The sequence below is a fragment of the Sturnus vulgaris genome, chromosome 8 (assembly GCF_052056855.1).
Source record: "Sturnus vulgaris isolate bStuVul1 chromosome 8, bStuVul1.hap1, whole genome shotgun sequence".
Classification (NCBI taxonomy): Eukaryota; Metazoa; Chordata; class Aves; order Passeriformes; family Sturnidae; genus Sturnus; species Sturnus vulgaris.
In genome coordinates, this window is record NC_142250.1 from 25,159,661 (window position 1) to 25,177,592 (window position 17,932).

A 17,932-nucleotide genomic window follows, 5' to 3' on the forward strand; every position below is an offset into this window, starting at 1 on the left:
CTCAGTTTGTCGTCACTGTTACAAAGGTTTCATTGTTGAGAAGCAACAGGAGTTTTTCAGATTTTAATGTTAGGAGAAGACAGTTGAATCTGAACCTGTGCACACATATTTAGGATAGACTTATTGTATTTCACAAATTCAGGGCAACGTGAAGGCAAGTTTACCTGTTGGGCACAGGACCCAAACAGCCTGGTTACATGAGTTGAGCAGGTAAGGACTACTTGCCTGTCAAGATTCATTATTATGGTAAAACAAGTCATTGCAGCCACTAAGAATACTATTTTCAGGACTGTGAGCATAACTACTTTGCTGCTCATTTTTAATTTTCCTCAACAGTAAGGTTCAGTAATGTATACAGTGACTACTGCTGTCTCCCTCCAAGCTGCAGCCTCAACTAAGCCATCGGTTACAAGCAACAAGGGACTGCCTGCCTTGCTGAAGTTATCTTAGGTATGAGCTTCCACAGGCAGACTAATTCAAATCTATTTTTGTAAATTACAGATTGTGTTAAATATACATGAAGGAAAATATGGAACAGTTGCTTTTACTGCACAACATGAGTTATTTCCCATTACAAGTTCCCTCTGAGAAAACGATAAATTTTAGAGTCTGCCAATTAGTGGCAGTGACTACTGGTGATTCTGTATTCCAGTCAAGCAGTAGTATTTGCTGAATACTGCACAGGGCAGAACAATATTCCAGGAAAATCAAGGGACCATGATACCTGACTATAAGTTGGAGGATACAGTGATTTGTCCAAGCTTTCTCTTCTTTTTAGAAGGATGCAGGCTGTGTCACTGCATCAGCCAGAAGGATTAAATCTTTACATGTACATAAGACTGTACCTGAAGTACAGTTCAGGGCAATGATTTGACAACTTTTGCCTAAGAAAGAGTGATCAGAAAAGTAAACATAAATTCTTCCTAGAAAACTAAGTCCTCAACCACAAATGCTCGAACATCTTTTCCATTTCTTAAACCACACCACTCCCTAAGGACCATTCAATTTGTCCTAATAAAACAAAGCAGATGTGACAGCTCTCTAAAACTAAAAAAACATTAAAAAAGGAACAAGAACTATTAAAACAAAAGGAAGTAACGAAGAACCAGTGGTACAATCTCTCCATGAATAAGCTGGCTTGTAAACTAGCTGGGGATTTCCAGTTATTAGAACAACTGTGTTCTGGAAAAATCTTATGGAAACACTGGAAAAAAAAGACTGCAGACCAGACGTTAACTGATTGTAAGATGAAACTTTGTGAGTTCACTAAAGGGACAAAGTAGTATCTACAAGACAAAAGGCTGGAATCAGTGACCTGCAAGGTCCCAAAAGGAATCATGCAGGTTGGAAAATACCTTCAAGATCATCAAGTTTATCTGTCAACATTGCCAAGTCCACCACTAAACTAAGAGCCACATATACAAATCTTTTAAACACCTTTGGGTCTGTGACTCAGCTTTCTTGGGCAGCTTGCTCCAATGCTTCATAAACCTTTCAGTGAAAAAAGTTTTCATAATAACCAATCTAAACCTTCCCTGCACAACTTGAGGCCATTGCCTCTTGATCTGTTGCTTGTTACTTGGGAGAAGAGGCTGACTCTCACTTTGTGACACTCTCCTCTCAGGCAATTGTAGAGAGAAATAAGGATCCCCTGAAACTCCTTTTCTCCAGACTAAACATCCCCAGCTGCCTCAGCCACTCCTCACAGGACTTGTGCTCCAGACCCTTCACCAGCTCTGCTACCTTTCTCTGGACTTGCTCCCAGCACCTCAGTATTTTTCTTGCAGTAAGGGGTCAAAAACTGAACATGGAATTTGAGGTGCAGCCTCATCAGTGCTGAGTATAGGGGGATGATTCGTGTCCTGGTCCTGCTGGTCATATTACTTCTGATAGAAGCCAGGATGCCATTGGCCTCCTTGGTCCCCTGGGCAACTGCTGGCTTATGATCAGCTGCTGTTGACCAGCACCCCCTGGTCCTTTTCTGCTGGGCAGTTTTCAGCTGCCCCAGCCTGTAGCACTGTGTGGGGTTCTTGTGATCCAAGTACAGGATCCAGCACTTCACTTTCCTGAATCTCATGCAGTTTTGGTACATAACTCATACAAGCCTTGATACATCAATCCAGCCTGTTCAGCCCTATATAGAACCTTCCAACCTTCAAGAAGACCAACACTTTCACCCAATTTAGTGTTGTCTGCAAATTTACTGAGGGCACACTTGATTTCCTTGTCCATATTGTCAATAAAGATACTAAAGAGACCTGGCCTCCATAGAAGCCCTGGTGAGTACCACTGGTAACTGGTGACCAGATGCATTTGACTCCATTCACCACCACTCTTTGGGCTTGGCCAGTTTCTCCAGAATGCTGTGGGACATGATGTCAAAGGCTTTGCTGAAGTCTAGGTAGACACATTCACAGCCTTATCACAGATCAGGTTGGACAAGCAGGACTTGCCTCTCATAAGCCCATCCTGACTGGGCCTGATCACCTGTTTGTCCCATATGTGCTCTGTGATGGTACTGAAGATGATCTGTCCCATGACCTTCCCCAGCACTGAGGTCAGACTGATGTAACTGTAGTTCCCTGGATCCTCCTTCCAGCCCTTCTTGTTCTGCAAGAGGCATTCACCACTTCATAGCTCAGAGCATACCTGAAAAGGCACAGGTGCAAACTTGCTGATTGTTAACTATGCAAACTGACTTTGAATGAGAACACTGATGGGACTGTGGACTCCACTTTGTTGATACACAAAAACTGGGCTTCATTCCACTCTCACGGATGACTGGAAGAGCTGTCAATTTTCAGTCTGGCATGTGACCAGTGAGCTTGAGTCTATCTGTGATTTATGAAATGTACAACCTATACTTTCCACCATGTGCTGAATTGCCGAGTTGCACATGACACTTATTCTGGTGAAGTTTTATCCATCGATCTTGCCTCCAGGAAACTCCCATGTAACTTCAGATTGCCCTGAGGTTCACTGTGAGATTCACTGTGCTTGCCACTGGTTTCACAGGATATCCCTCATGGTGTCTGATGCATTTATTATAAATGTATTACATGGGAACAGAGAATATATCTTTTCATACCTTCACTGCCTCCAGGTAAACTCTCACAGGATCTGGGACAAACTTTTAAGTTCTTGATTCACATGATTCTGGATGTCAGATGAAGATCCAGATGTGAGTAATGCAAGTGATCTTAGAGTCCCTGATATGGAGGCACTTTTGCTGGAAGAGTTGCCTTCATGTCACTTACTGGAAAGATTAGGCCAAGATCTGCCGGGCAGCAAGATGTTGTAACTATAAACTCCATTTTCTCCAAGGCCAATTGTCTATTGTTTCCAGAATTAGAAGGAAAGTTACATAGCTGACTTCAATACTGCTGCTGTCTTGTGCCTTTAACTGACAAGTTATGTGGGTATAGACTGCAGTGGTTTCTGAAAAATCCTGGAATTGCAAAGAGCAAAAACTCAGACAAGTGCCAGTTGGATCCCAGTATGGCTCCAGATCAACTCTTACAACCATCAGGATCAAAACCTGTCCTGCCAGTTCACAGTGATTTACTTTGAGAAAAAGGAGATGGAGGCAAGTGTCTGACCTCCACACAGACTATTTATGTTGAGTCACTTTAGGTCCCACATAAGATGAAAAGTTTTTTAGTGCACTATCAGGAAACTCTGAAAGAAAACGTGTCTACACCTGAGGACAGGATTTGAAGCGTGTTGATCTGGTTTTTCATATTAAGAAGGGATTCCACCTGTCAGTACTTGATCCAAAGAAGTTACTATGGTAATAAGTGCCGAGAAATAAAGGTAATTACATATTTAGAAGTCAACTGAGGGCAAGACATCACATCCTATGAGAACTACTTTACTCTATTAAGCATTACTGTAGGACATGAGACTGCAGACTCAACAGTGCTGCTCTCATTTCCCAGCTGATAACTTAGCTATGCAATGTATAAATTCACATTTCCCTGACCCCACCTTCATGGGAACTACAAGATATATTTCAGGAACTAGTACTTTAAAATATGTATTAATTTCATTAGTACAGCCACGGTTTTATAATCTTTTTAAAGACAAATTACATTTTGCAACAGTTTATAAGTAACTGTTTAGCTAACAAAAAACCTTAATAAGTAGACTTACAAAATTATTTATCTTAAAATAAATGTTATCCTTGTGTTTTAAAGTTATTAACAGAAGGAGCTTAAGGTACTTACACTTTACAATACAGATACTGTTTCGTTACCCAAGAAATAAAATTACTATCACATGTTGACTCACACTGATTATGTGTGAAAGGAAAGTTAAAATCTTTGAATCTCCCATTTTTAAGTGTTTAATCTATAATATATACTATTGCATTAAGAAAAGAAAGATTTCTGTGGAAGACTGATACTGTATGTAAAAGAGTATAAGGAAGAGTATTACAAATACAGCTATAAAAACATACAAAACCTTTTGATATATGAAATTTGCTATTACTTTTCAACATGCAAAAGTCAGGCTAAATTGAGTCTGGAAATTGTAACTCTGTTTAACATAGTTTTTATAGAAAATAAAAAAACAGAGGAATTTTTTTTAAATGTTGCTGATATTCTGTCAACAGCTAGTAGACAGTTTGCTAGCCCTCAGAGAGCAAAGAAAGAAATTATAATTGGATTAAGTAAAATGTAGACTCGACCAAGAAATTCAACACTGATAAAAACATACACTTGCAAAACCCAGCCAGGAGCTAGAATGAAATTATTTTATTAGGTTAAAAAGAATTAATATTGGCTCTATGTTAATTTTAACATATATGTAAACAGCAACAATCCCAAGGCTGCCTATTAATTCACAAATGGCATATTTACAGTGTTTATGATATTATACCCCATATTGGGACATCACATTACAGAGTCACGGTGGTAAGCTCCATACTTAAGGTGGATTCTGCAACACATTGCATCTTTCCAGTTATTCTCCTGAAGAATGATTACTTTGGGGCAAGAATTTACCACTTGGTTTCTGACCACAGGGGAATCTCTTTGGAAACTGACAAACTGATTTAAGCAGCTGTGGAATAATTTACTGGGTCTTGAGTTTTATTAAAGGAGAACAAAAGGCTTTGAGAGCTTTTGGTGTTTTATGCCACAACAAGAAGAATGTTTGGCTTAGTAACTGTCCACTTTCTCTTCGACTTTCCTCTTGCCTCCCACAAGGATCTTATTTGACTGCCATTTGAACACAACCATCGGTAGGTGCATCTTTCCCAAGATGTGTGTCTAACACAGCCTGGTCCTGGGAAGAGAGAAGATGCCAAAACAACAGAGCCCAAATCAACACTAGGCGTATATAAACAAAAAGAGTGTTTAAATACAAAACATGCTTCAACTGATACCATGTTTTTACATTCCCAAAAGTCTAATGAGGAAATGTTAAGCAGCATTATCATTTTACAGATGAAAGAACTGAGATAGAAAAGCAGAATATGGCAAAGACAAAAGATATCTCAAAATCTGGGGTGATAATTCCTAATCTAATATTCCTCCTGTGAGACCTCATTGCTTACTATAAATAAACTATTTCCTCCCTAAATTTCAGTTGTTAAAATAACTTTTGAACTTCTCTGCAAAAAAGGGATGCAGTGAGTCCAACACTCACTCACCCAAAGAAACACTGGAAGGATTAATTAAGATTTGTGAAGCACTGAAAGTGCAGGGGAAATCCCCAGGAGGAAGTCTGTATTTCCATATTCTGACCAGGACTTGAAAGGCATGCAATAAATACAGCCTGGGGCACAGAACAAGCAATACGAATAAAATAAAATATTGAACAGCTGTTTGTTAAGTGAATACTGTTCATCCCACACACCAAATTTTATTTCTGCCTCAGGCTGCAGGGAGTGGGAGGCTGAAATAAAATGCTACTTTGAAGGGTTAAATAGTGACAAAGTTATAAAAAATTTGAACTGCTTCTTACGAATGAAAATGTAAGACAACCTTTACAAGTAGAACTGCAAGCCCCACTCATTATTATATTAGAAATAAAACTGGTTAGATAGTACAAAAAGTCTATGTTTTACCAAGTTAACTTCTTTATGGAGATGCAGTGTCTTTCAGCCTATAAAAACTATGTGGACACAACCAAACTCATACTAAGCCCTTATTTTTTAAAGAGGGGTGAGAAGGAAAGAGATTACATCACTCTCACAAAACCAGGAACGTTCCAAACACTACAGTAAGCAAAGGTGGTGAGATCTGCCTGGACCTAAACCCCAAGGGACCAACCTCAGGCACAGCAGCATCGCTCCCAGCACTCTGCTGCCCACCTGAAGCAGGCACCAGGGAGCTGCCGCTGGGTGTGAGCTCACAGCTCAAACAGCCTGCATGACTTTTGCCTTCTCTTGCAAACTGACAGGAGTTTATTTGCTTTTCAGCATCAGAAAGCGGAATACCTAAAAGAGGGTCTGTGTCCCGGCTGGAAAAATGAAAGGAAAGCAGTGCAGCTGCTGTGCCCAGAGTGACAAAGCTTCACTCTTCTACCTCTACAACTTCTTTGGGAATTACAGGGAAGGAGAAAAGAATTGCCTGAAAACAACAATAATGAAAGCAAGGAAGGAAGAACAGGAACCGTGGTAATCAGAACTAGCTGCGTTCACACTGCAAATATTACTTTCTAACATTTCTTATTTTCCTTTCCAGAAATTGCTTTGTGATATCACTTCCCCCCCCCCATTATTTTTCTCCCTTTATAAACATAAAGATTTACCTAAGACTGGTATGCAGAACTGACAGCCATTAACTCCAGTGTCTGCTTTTAGAATGTACTTGAGAAAACTCTGATTTTCTCAAACCACCAGGAAAAAAAATCAAGTAAATCTTAGCAATTACAGCAGTCAAATATTTTTAATTATAATTTCCTGTTGTTAAGTGAATAAACAAAAAACACATTGGGAAAAAACTAACGAAAAGGGGCGTTAGGAAATCAACCTAGTATTTGATGTCTCCTCTTTTTTTGCTGCTGAAAGCCACATGGCACACATAGTATTTTTAACTGAGGAGTCTTGTTTCAGATATATGCTGAGGAATCTTATTTCAAACATATACTAAATAAGGAGAGGAGTATTAAAACAAGCAGTCCCTTACTCTAATTTTATCCATCTCCCTCCTCTTCTTTCCTTGATGCAGTGAAACTTTAACACCAAACTGTCTCTCTCTCTCTTTTTTGTAAACAGTGATCAACGTTTTCCTAAATGACCCCCGAAACAACCTACTTTGAAACTACTCATTAGTAACAGCCACGTTTGCAATATTAACCTGGATGTGGCTGTTTATTAAGATCTTTTAAGGGGGTTAGAATGAAGACACACTGCCGGTGTACAGGGAGCACAGAAGGGGTAATTTAAAACCCATGTTTTTCCTCCCCCTTATCGAAAACATGCCCAACATTGTGCAGCTGTGCTGCCAGCTTCATCACTCCCTCCATCTCCACTCTTGCTAATTAAAAGGTTGATCACAGAACAATGCTCTTCTCATTAATTTCAGCTTTCTGATTGGGCAGGATTCCCACTCGCTCCGCCTGATCTTTTCCACACTGCTGAAGTTAATGTGACAGGAGCCCGAAGATGGATTACCCGCTGCCATATTGCCCATCACCTCCAATCAGCAGCTATCGGGGTAAACTGATTGTTCTAATTTGCTCTCATTATTTTTACAATATCAGGAGAAAATAACGCACACAGCTCACTGTCAAAGCCGTGAAAATCAGCCATTAGTTAAATCCAGACACTGAGTGGCTTTATTAGAAGCACTGCAGTTTATTGATTCAGCTTCGGTAAACTAAGATAATACCTGTTCTCTTTAAACACACTTTTAAAGGTGCACTTACATAGCAAGAAAATATTTATTAGGATACTTTTGGAAATGCTTGCTGTCTCAGCCTGTTATTTTGATACGCTGGCAGACAACAAAGATTAAGAACAATGGAAGCTTGACTTCCACATAAAGAAGGGCAAAATATGCAGCATTATCCGCATGGCAGCCTGCATACGCATCTCAGCTACTCTTCTACAGTTTAAATAAAAATCATCTCAGGACTAGTACGGCAGGTGAATATGTAAATACACCCCATAACCACACAAAATACAGTACTACCATAAAGGCAGACATGGTCCAGGCATGATTATATGAGCTGCATGTACAAGGTCATTGATTTAGTATTGGGTTTGATTTTCTGTTTGTTTTTTTTTTTTTGGCTATGCAAAAGAACCTGCATAGCCCAGCATCAAAACACAGGATCTGAGAGCAGAAGGTCCAAATAAGAGAAAGGCTGTTTTGTATGGCTGGGCACTATTTTTTACCCTATGTAAGGGCATTATGCTGCCACAACTTGGGATCAGAAATGCCACTCCACACTAAAGCCTCACAGGATCCCAAAGCTAAAAAATGAATAAAGTATTGTTATTAGTATGAAGTCAGACATTTTTACACCAGAGCAGTATTTAGAAAATGCTGAAAATTCTGGACCTCTGACTGTTTCTATTTTGTATATAAAGGGACCTACCTTATTTTGCCTGCTGCCTATCTGCACCTTAGCAAAGGGAAATGCTAAATAATGGGATTAACAGAAATATGATACCTTAAATCTTGCTAAACATAAACCCTTAACTGGTGTCTACGACACTCTAACTGGCAACGTACTCCAAGAGTGACAGGCAGAGCACAGCAGACTGATTTTACTTTTAAATAATATCTAAATTAGATTAGTTCTTTGTGTAGATCTGCATGAACCAGAGGGGACATTCATCATTGTGCCAAAAAAGTTAAATTCACTGGGGTACGCTCAAAGTGAATGGTTCTAGACCTACGTTTTATCTCTCAGACGCATCATCAAGATGCTGTGCCAATATGCATGAAGCCAGCTAGGAGCTGCAAGAAAGACAACGGGAGAGTAACTGGATAGTAGAAAAGGTTTCATTTTTTCCTTTGTAGATTATGAATTGCTTGGGACAGGATCTGTGGTTTCGCTATCTTGTAAGCACAGAGCATCCCTTTCAAGACTTGAGCTTCTTTTTTAATATTTAAATGGTTTAAATATAAAAAAGGGTATTCTCCTCCCTCCCCCTCCAAACCAGATGTAATTCTAGCTCCCCCTCCTCCCCCGATGTAATTTAAAATGCTACAATTTTCATTACTGCTTTTAATATTTTTAAATCCTCTTCAGCTAGAGCCTAGCATTTGGGGTTTGATTTTTCCTCCCTCCTAGAAAAGCCACCTCCTAGCTTTGTTTGGTATCTCTTTTGACCCTTGCTAATGGTGTTCTCTTGGAGGGGCGTGCCATGCTTTTCCTCTTAAAATTCCTGCACTGAAAGACTGCACCACACCACACTCCACAAAACGTGCTGATGGCACAAATTACAAGCCCCCAGCCGAACACTCCAGCCCCCACCATTCGGGCAGATTTATGTGGGCTCTTGCCGACGTTATTACAAGTCAGAGTTTATTGGGAAATTGTTACATTATGCGGAGTGTCTAACAAATTGCTTATGCTGCTATAATTGGATTACAACAGCCGCTTGCTCCCACCGGTAAGATTAGGCAAGTAGGACTCCTGCCGATCTCTGAGCGTTAGCAGTAATTTTATTTGCCTTGCCTCTCTCTTTCCTAACAACATGCCTCTTTCCCTGCCAGCTGTCTGCTGAAAAGGCACAGGCTTGTTCCTTGGCCCTAACAATGCAATTACAGCCCTGCAGATCGCACTGTTTGTGCATTAAGTACAGAGCCAAAACGAGGCGAATTGATCGTTTGACTTTTGGAGGAGCCATGTGATCTCTGCGTGCGGGTGATCCGGCATGCACCAGTGGGCAGTGCTGCAGTGCGCGCCTGGCCATGAACCCGCTCCGCTGCCTCCCCTCCCCTGCCTGCTCCCAACAGCAAACGGGCTGGAGCCCTCCCCACCTCAACCCCCATCCGGCTACAAACACAGCCTCGTTTTTGGGTGCTCTCTTGCTAGGCTGAACTCAGAACTCACTCTGCCTTCTGAAATGTGATACTTGGCCACATCAGTGGCTTCCCTGCAGTGGGCTACACTAGGAAACTGTTATTACAGCATTTCATACCATGAGCTTCAGCACAAGAATTGGACATATTTTCAAACAAATTTTTCAATTACTGTATTTGAAAAATACAAAAAATACATCTAATGTCATGTATTCCATACCATCTGAGGGTGCTGTCACTGCAGGTGACTACTTAAAAAGCAATGCTCCCCCCTTCGCGTCGGCCACCATTTATCACCAAAGCCACCGATGACTTGGATTCCAAACTGTTCCACATTTCTATCACAAAGGATCCTGAAGTACTTTGGAAATGCAAGTCCAGTTTGGTTGTAACACTTATCCTGGTAAACACTCCTTACATGCTTAACGTGACTGATCTTGAATGAAGACCTCAAGGCTGTAATTCTTTATGCACAGTATCCATCACCAAACCAGCAAACACAGCAGGGAACTACAGTATGTGATACTACACATAATATAGTTGCAAGGGAATTTTGACTAAGGATGCCAGGTCAGGTTCTAAATTTTAAAAGACTTCTATTACATCTTCACTGTCTGTACACTGAGACGATTCCAGGATAATTTCATTTAGGAGAGAGCCCTGGAAGAGACCTCCAGCTCAGCCTCCTGCTCAAAGCAGGGTGCATTATGAGGTCAAATCAGGGAGCTCACAGCTTCAAAACCCCCAAGGATGGGGGCTGCAGAGCCTCCACAAGCAACCTGCTTCAGCTTGACTGTCATCATCATAAGAAAACTCTTCCTTGAAACCACTCATGAAACATGAGATGGAATTTCTAACATCTGTGGGGGGACCGTCCAGTATTTACTGAACTCAGTCTAAAATATAATGCTACTTGCTTTATGAAGAATCCAAACCATGGGGTCCATAAAGTAGAAACATCTCCATCGAGCTGACCAAACTTTGAAAATGATTCTTCATATCAAGATTTTGCCTGTCCCCTGCCTGACCATCCTTACTGCAGAGCTTGGAGAACTGATCTCCATAATACGCTTAAGAGACCCTCAGCTACAAAGCAATGTATGAGTTAGCTTTTATATTGCTATTTCTTCAAAGTCTCTGTTGCATTTTAAAATAACCCAAGTGTAATTCTTTTTTAATTTGTGGTTTCATTGACATGCAAAGTCATTTTGGGTGGTAAGAGCAGCAAAAATGACACCCACTCCACAATGTTTGTGTAACTGAAGACTAAAGAAGCCTGTTTACACATAGTTTAACACTCAAAAGAAACTCTGAACAGCTGAAATGCCTTATAAATAGCTCAGACCCAGAGGAAGTGCAAACGTCTGCATTGTGAATTGTAGATCTTAATTACAGACAATGGCTGGTACAGCAAGTAGCACAGAAAAAAAAAAAGTGAAACAGTTGCACTGTTCATGGTTGGCAATAATTCTTCAGGAAAATATTTACTATCAATCAGTTATGAGAAAAGGGACTCTGCGCTCATAAAACAGCACGTTGCTTCTCATACCAGGACCATTTTGCTTCAGCATAATCTGAATTTAAACAGCTTGTTTCCTGCGGATATAATTTTGGAAATAAATAAAACAAGTCTATCAAAATCTGGAGAATGTGTATGGTGGGGTGGAGTGGGGGGAGCAGGAATATCACATTTCTTTCTCCATCATTTGCAAAGAGGCTATTAGACTAAGATGAAGCTAAAGCATAAAGATTGTCTTGACCTAAGAAAAGATAGACAAACTAGCAATGAAAATAACAGTAGTCATATTTGTGACAGGAAGATCATCATTAGGTCGAAGCTTTTGGGTAAACCTCTGATGCCATTTTCTACTTTTGCTGTCTGAGAATTCACTTTCAAAGCACCTTTTGCACACTAAATACTCCCGGCAGTGTCCCTGCAATGCCTGCCATTCACACAACCCTCTTATTACAGCGAGAATACCTCCAACAGAAGGGTAAAATGACATGCTTACATCTCTATCAACCAGCGACTGAGGCAGTGTTTATCCAGTTTGCAACAGCCTCAAAAACTGCTCTCCCTCCCAGAGAAAGGTATATCCAAGACACAGTAGAGGAAACCTTATTGAAAGGATTTGGGGCTGGAAGCATCTCCACTAAGAGTCCCTTTGCACCATTACACAGAAGCTTAATACTAAAAATTAAGCTAACACTACTTTCCTACTAAAACAGTAGAACAAGTATCAGGAAACTGAATGTTGCTAGTCAAATAACACATGTTCATTATTAAATTGCTCTAATTTCAATCTCAGGGACTGGAAAGGCTTCAACAGCACTGGAAAACTATGCATTATCTGAAGATATACTGACTCAGTGGTACATCACAGCAGAACTCTTGAGCTGGTTGTGCTATTCATGCAAAGTAAATGCAGACACACTCTCTGGAAAAAAAGGGCCATCAATCTGTGACATAAAGGGACTTGAGAGTACAAGAGGGACATCTTCAGATCAATTTGTCCTACTGCCAACTGGAACATCCAGCCTGGAACCCTAAATGCTTCTTTATTAAAGAGTGCTAGTGGCTTCTCCTTTAAATTCATATAAAAATCCCAGACTTAATGTTATTATTGTGCAGACTATGTTTGTACTAAAAATTCGAAAGTAGTGATGCAGAAAGAACTGACAAAGGAAAGAAGATTTCAATTACCAGCTATTTCTACCACTCCTTGCTTTAGCTGAATCACCCTTGAGTGTAAAATATGTAGCTATAGCTAAATCGTAAGTTGCGTCTCTGAAAGGAAATTTCACATAATGTGCTGGAAGTGCCATGGCCTGTTCTGTGTTTCCAGAATTGAGCACAGCAGAGCTCTGTCCCATCTTTAGAAGTATGATGAACAGCAAAGATTCTGTAGAAGATGAAAATGCTTAAAAGATCTTGAGAAGTCCCTTAGTTTGCCAGGACCTTAAGAAGCAAGAACAGTTATCAAATGTGAGTAGCAAGCAGTGGTCTGAAACAGAATTCTGATTTTTCAAGGGTGGCGTGCGTGACTATATTTTTCTTCTTCCAATCTTAGTTAGATCAAGGTAGAGGCAGAGAACCTCTCCCAACTGCTCCTGCTGCTGAGTTCAGAACTAAGGAGAAACCTGGGGATGCTGCATACCATTTTGAAGGTGTCTCATCAGTGCTGTCTCTCACAGGGATGCCAGAGAGGATCTGTGTCTGTCACAAGTAGGAGAGAATTCAATGTGCAAAGTGAAACTGTGAATGCTCCTTTGTACAGGAGATACAGATGAACTGGAACCAACTGCAGGAGTTAATAAACAGTAAGATCTATCTAATGAATGGAGGAAATGGGTATTGACTGCAGAACTCTGAGATCAGCTATACACCAATCTCTTGTTGGGAAAGAAAAGAGCACTTGGAACCAAAAGGGTATTTCCAGGATCCAGGGAAATGCAAAATCTAAAATACTCGAAGCAAACAGCAAAACTCAGACCTAACACACCACATAATGAAAGGGTGAAAAGGTAAGACCTCTGTTCGAAAACAGGACTGTATATAATCCATCCAAGCAAAGACTCGCCCAAAGAGACTAGTGACATACCAGAGCATCCCTCACCACACATCAAGTATGAAGTGTGAAGGTCACCACAGAAAGATTTCCTGGGTACAGAGCAGAAGAGAAACTTGTTTGCACACTCAGGAGCATCAAAAGAATCCTTGTGACACACCAGATGCCAGGGGACTTTTAACTATGTCCCTCTCTAATTGAGGATGAAACACACACCAACACCGTTATCTGCCTGAAGATACTGGCTTACAAAATATGGAACAAACAATAGGAACAGATGCTCATTTGGCCAGATTTCAATAAGCCTCATTAAAATCAAACACCCTGTCCTTGGAGCCCAGGTCCATGCTACATTTCTACCTTATTTAAGCACCTAACACCAATTCCTGAGGAAGATGTCCACTTGTGGTGGCACACCAGTAGTATCATTAAAAGAAACCCTTTTGCAGTGATTTTTTGGTTTCTAAAGAAACAAAAAGAAGGAATTTTTACAAATGTGCCTTTGTGTGTACACACACATGTAAAAACACAATCAGAGATTACATTTCCTTTCAAAAGACACTAGCTTGAATATATGTCAGAATTGATCACTCAAAGGCAGTGGGCAAAAAGATGACAAAAAATAACAGAAAAATTCTGTCACATGGGAGAGAAATGACATTACAGATCACACATGTGAAATATGTGCATCAATGTATAATTTTTAATTTAAGATCCTGGCTCTTCAGTCAAAACACGCACACACTTGAAATAATTTCTAATGCTCCTTATTTGCTTTTACCCAAATGTGTCCAAGTCCTATCAATGGAGTTTCAGAGGACAAATGCCAGAAAAGAAGGGCTAAGAAGAGGACACTAAGATTCACCAGAATATTATATTCTAGCTTATTTTAAAATGTCTGTATAAAACTAGTTAATTCATAGATTAGCAAAAGGCACTGAGCACCTGGCTGCAGAGGCAGCACGACACTGTACACAAAACCAGACAGACAAACTTCCTGGAGTGATCAAAATACAGCCCTATGCTGCTTTCTACATCTGTATTTTTCCCCCCTCTATTTTAGGAACAATGCCAGTTGTTAGGTTGTTAGTTTACACTGGATGTCCTGTACAGAAGCACTCGTTCACAAGAGAGTTTAACAAATGGACAGTGTTCCAGTCTGAGAGAAGATACCTCAATACTGTTATGTGTGGCCTCAAGGGTAACTGAATTTCATTCTTTGAACAAACTTTTAGAAATGTCAAGCACACAGTAGAATCAAAAATTTAGTTTTCAGAAGAACCATTGTCTCTTGCAGACTGACTGACACATCTGACAAGCAGGTGATAATGCAGACAGTGGCTCCCAGTCAGAGCTAATACTGCACTGCAGAACCAGAAAAAGTAAATCATGATTTCCAAAGTAAACCTGTGTTTCACAGCAGGTTAAAAAAAAATTTTGAAACCTCTACAATATGTTTGAAAAAGTGCTGCAGATAATGAAAACTGCAGCACCTTCCAGTATTCACCTTCCTGAAAAAAACATTTTAAAGTCCAAGGCTATAAAATACATCAATCATAGAGGATAAAACTCGCTGTGTGCATGTGGTAGGAGAAGGCCTCTGGACTCCCTAAATCCCATTTAAGCCCTTCACCTAGGGAACATTTAACAGTTGTGCCATTTGCCTGTGCCACCACTGAACCATCTGCATTTAGATAGCTGGATTTATAAGGGCTTTGACACTTCTGGAATTTGAAAGACAAGCTTTCTTAGAACCGCCTTCATTTTGGTTTGTATATAGGAAAGCAAAGGAAAGGAGTACAACAGCCAGGCAAGCTAGTACTAGAGGAATTATAGCCCCAGAAAAGTCCTTATGTTTTTTTAGAGAAACATATCTGTATTTCATATATATATATACATGCATGTGCATGTATATATGCATATATGTGTTTATATATGGTTTTCCATACATATATATAAAGGCAGACTGTCCAAGAGTATATATACACATATGTTGCCCTACAGCATATAGAGACATGATACTTCAAAAACATACACCTTTTTATCTCCAGGATGACGTCTCAAATTCATCCTCAATAGCATGAAACAAGTCTTTCTGCTCCTGCCTTAAGCCCTACTCATACCTCTCACCAAAAACATGCTTAAAACATAACTTTTGGAGAGCTATTAGTTAGGATGTGACGTTGTTAAAGTACGCGATTTTATTTAAAAGAGGCACCACTTAAATTAGCTGTACTTCTTGCACACCCTTGCTCCTTAGTGAGGCAATCAGGTCAAACAGGACACTGTAGAGCAGATGAGGTTGAATGGGTTTACTCCCATGAGTTTGCTATGAGCTGCTTTATGGCATCAGAATGATGCTCTATGATGAGACAACTCAGCCAGAGCTGCTCTGCTTAAAGAGTTTCACCTAATCTGTATCATAAAGCACCCTAGGAAGCAGTGTGCAAGACCAGTCATATTAAGAATGGAAGTGCTGGTATTAAACTTTGTACCAGGACTTTGTACCAGAACTGGTAGCTTCTCTCAGAAGTCCTTCTCCAGTGGAAGGTAACTGGCATGTCAAGCACAGTTTAGGAGTGCTAAGCCACCTGCAAGCACCATTACAAACTTCTATGGTCAACAGTTTCCTGACAAGACTCAAAAGTAATGGGACATCCAAATTTCACCAGCAAAATCCCAGTGAAGATTTAGCTTGGAAATTATCTTAAAGGTCAATACAAAAGTGGCCCCTGAAGGGACAAGGTACCTTTAACAACCATTCAAAGTATGGAAGAAATGGACTTCAAGAAGATCAAGGAATAATAACTGAAAGAGAAAACAGGCTTTTGAGTGGTCAGGTTTGTGGTGACAGAGGAGCAACAAAATGCCAGCTGGTTTCAGTAACAGATGGCTGCATGCACTGATCTGTCCTGCATGCCCATTCTAAACTTCCTTTCAGTGGAAATACAAAGCTTGCACAAGGCTAAACGCATCCTTCACCGCAGCCTTTCCACACATCATCATGGTTTAAATGTCTTCCATTCACAAACAGACCAAGCTGTACATTGTTTTACTCTAGTTATGCTCCATTCTAAGAAAAGAGGGTGGCTAATGGCCCCTCATCTTTTCCAATCACATCTACCTCAGTTGTCATGAAATTACTTTTCCGTGACAGGCTAATCAATTCATTTTCTTACCATTCTGACTGTAATATCTCCCTTGTCCCTTTCCTTTAAGTACAGTGTTCACTGTATTTTAATTGAAAAGTCTTTTTGCACCTCCCATCTGGTAGCTAAGAAAGGGAACCATGATAGAAAGAGCTCTCATGCCGTATTTCTAATATGTATCTGGACATTTATCATTTGAAGTTGCCACAGCTAATTACATGGCTGGCATAGGTCATCCCACTGGAAAAGTCTATTACTTGTATAGCAGAATGAACCCTTCAATCCTACATAGCTGAGGACTCAAGCAATCATTTCCAGCAGAGAAAAACAGCAAGTCTAAAATCTCTACACTGAAGGACAGAAAAGCTTACCCAAAAGACTTGATTTTGCTTAAATATTTTTTCCTAACTTTAATATTTAACAAGAACTTTTCGTTGACTAACAATGAACAATTTGCTAAAAATCCCTCAAAACCAAAGCCGTTCTCTTACTTACTTTGGCCACACAATTTTCAGTCTTCATAGCAGTGCTTCCTAGACATACTGTTTCCTGGTTTAAGCACAGTCTGGCACAGCTGTTGTAGGTCTGCAGAAAGATTAAAATGGTTATGAATAGAAGAACACAATTTTCTTTCAGGCACCACATTTTTGGCACAGGAACCTACACTAACTGTACTACTCTACTACATTTCCCTTTTCTAAGATGTAAATGTTTCAAGCTAAAATAAACTAGTTTGTAGTAAAAGTCTATGTTCAGGGCATGCATGTCCTCTGAGAAGCTATGTACAATTTTACAGTACAGAAATACATAGAAAAAGATTTTTCTTCTCTGTTCCTTTGAAAATGGAAAAAAATCTCATCTCAGTTTTTGTTCTTTCACAAAATGCTGCATAATGTAACAACTAAAGCAAGGTGATTCCTACACACTAGTTATCAGGGAATGTGAATAAATATCTGACTTTATCAAAATACAAAATGTAAAATACATGGGACACAATGAAGGTTAAAAGCAGAAAGCAGCAAATGCAGACTACATTTCATTGTTGTATTTAATCTTCTCGGTTATGTAAAGCTTTATTTTTTTAAAGTAGAATGTATTTTTTCTTTAATGCTGTCCTGCCCCAAGTGACCCCCAGTTGGGGCTGCAGACTTCAGAGTCTTTGCAAAACACATCACTCGTAGTATCTCTCCCTTCTGAGGGCAGTGTATGAACAATACTTAAAAAG

The 17,932-nt window shown here is 39.9% G+C and overlaps 1 protein-coding gene across 10 annotated transcripts in view; it reads right to left on the minus strand.

Moving 5' to 3' along the window:
• Positions 1–17,932, minus strand: part of BTRC (beta-transducin repeat containing E3 ubiquitin protein ligase) — a 114,827-nt gene that overhangs the window by 36,494 nt on the left and 60,401 nt on the right. For 7 of the 10 annotated variants that reach the window (XM_088169253.1, XM_088169257.1, XM_014883772.2 and 4 more), the window contains one exon: positions 17,203–17,292. The exons of the other annotated variants lie outside the window; for them this stretch is intronic. In XM_088169253.1, the coding sequence (XP_088025379.1) occupies positions 17,203–17,292 (90 nt within the window). The remainder of the gene's footprint in view (positions 1–17,202; positions 17,293–17,932) is intronic. 10 annotated transcript variants of the gene reach the window in all.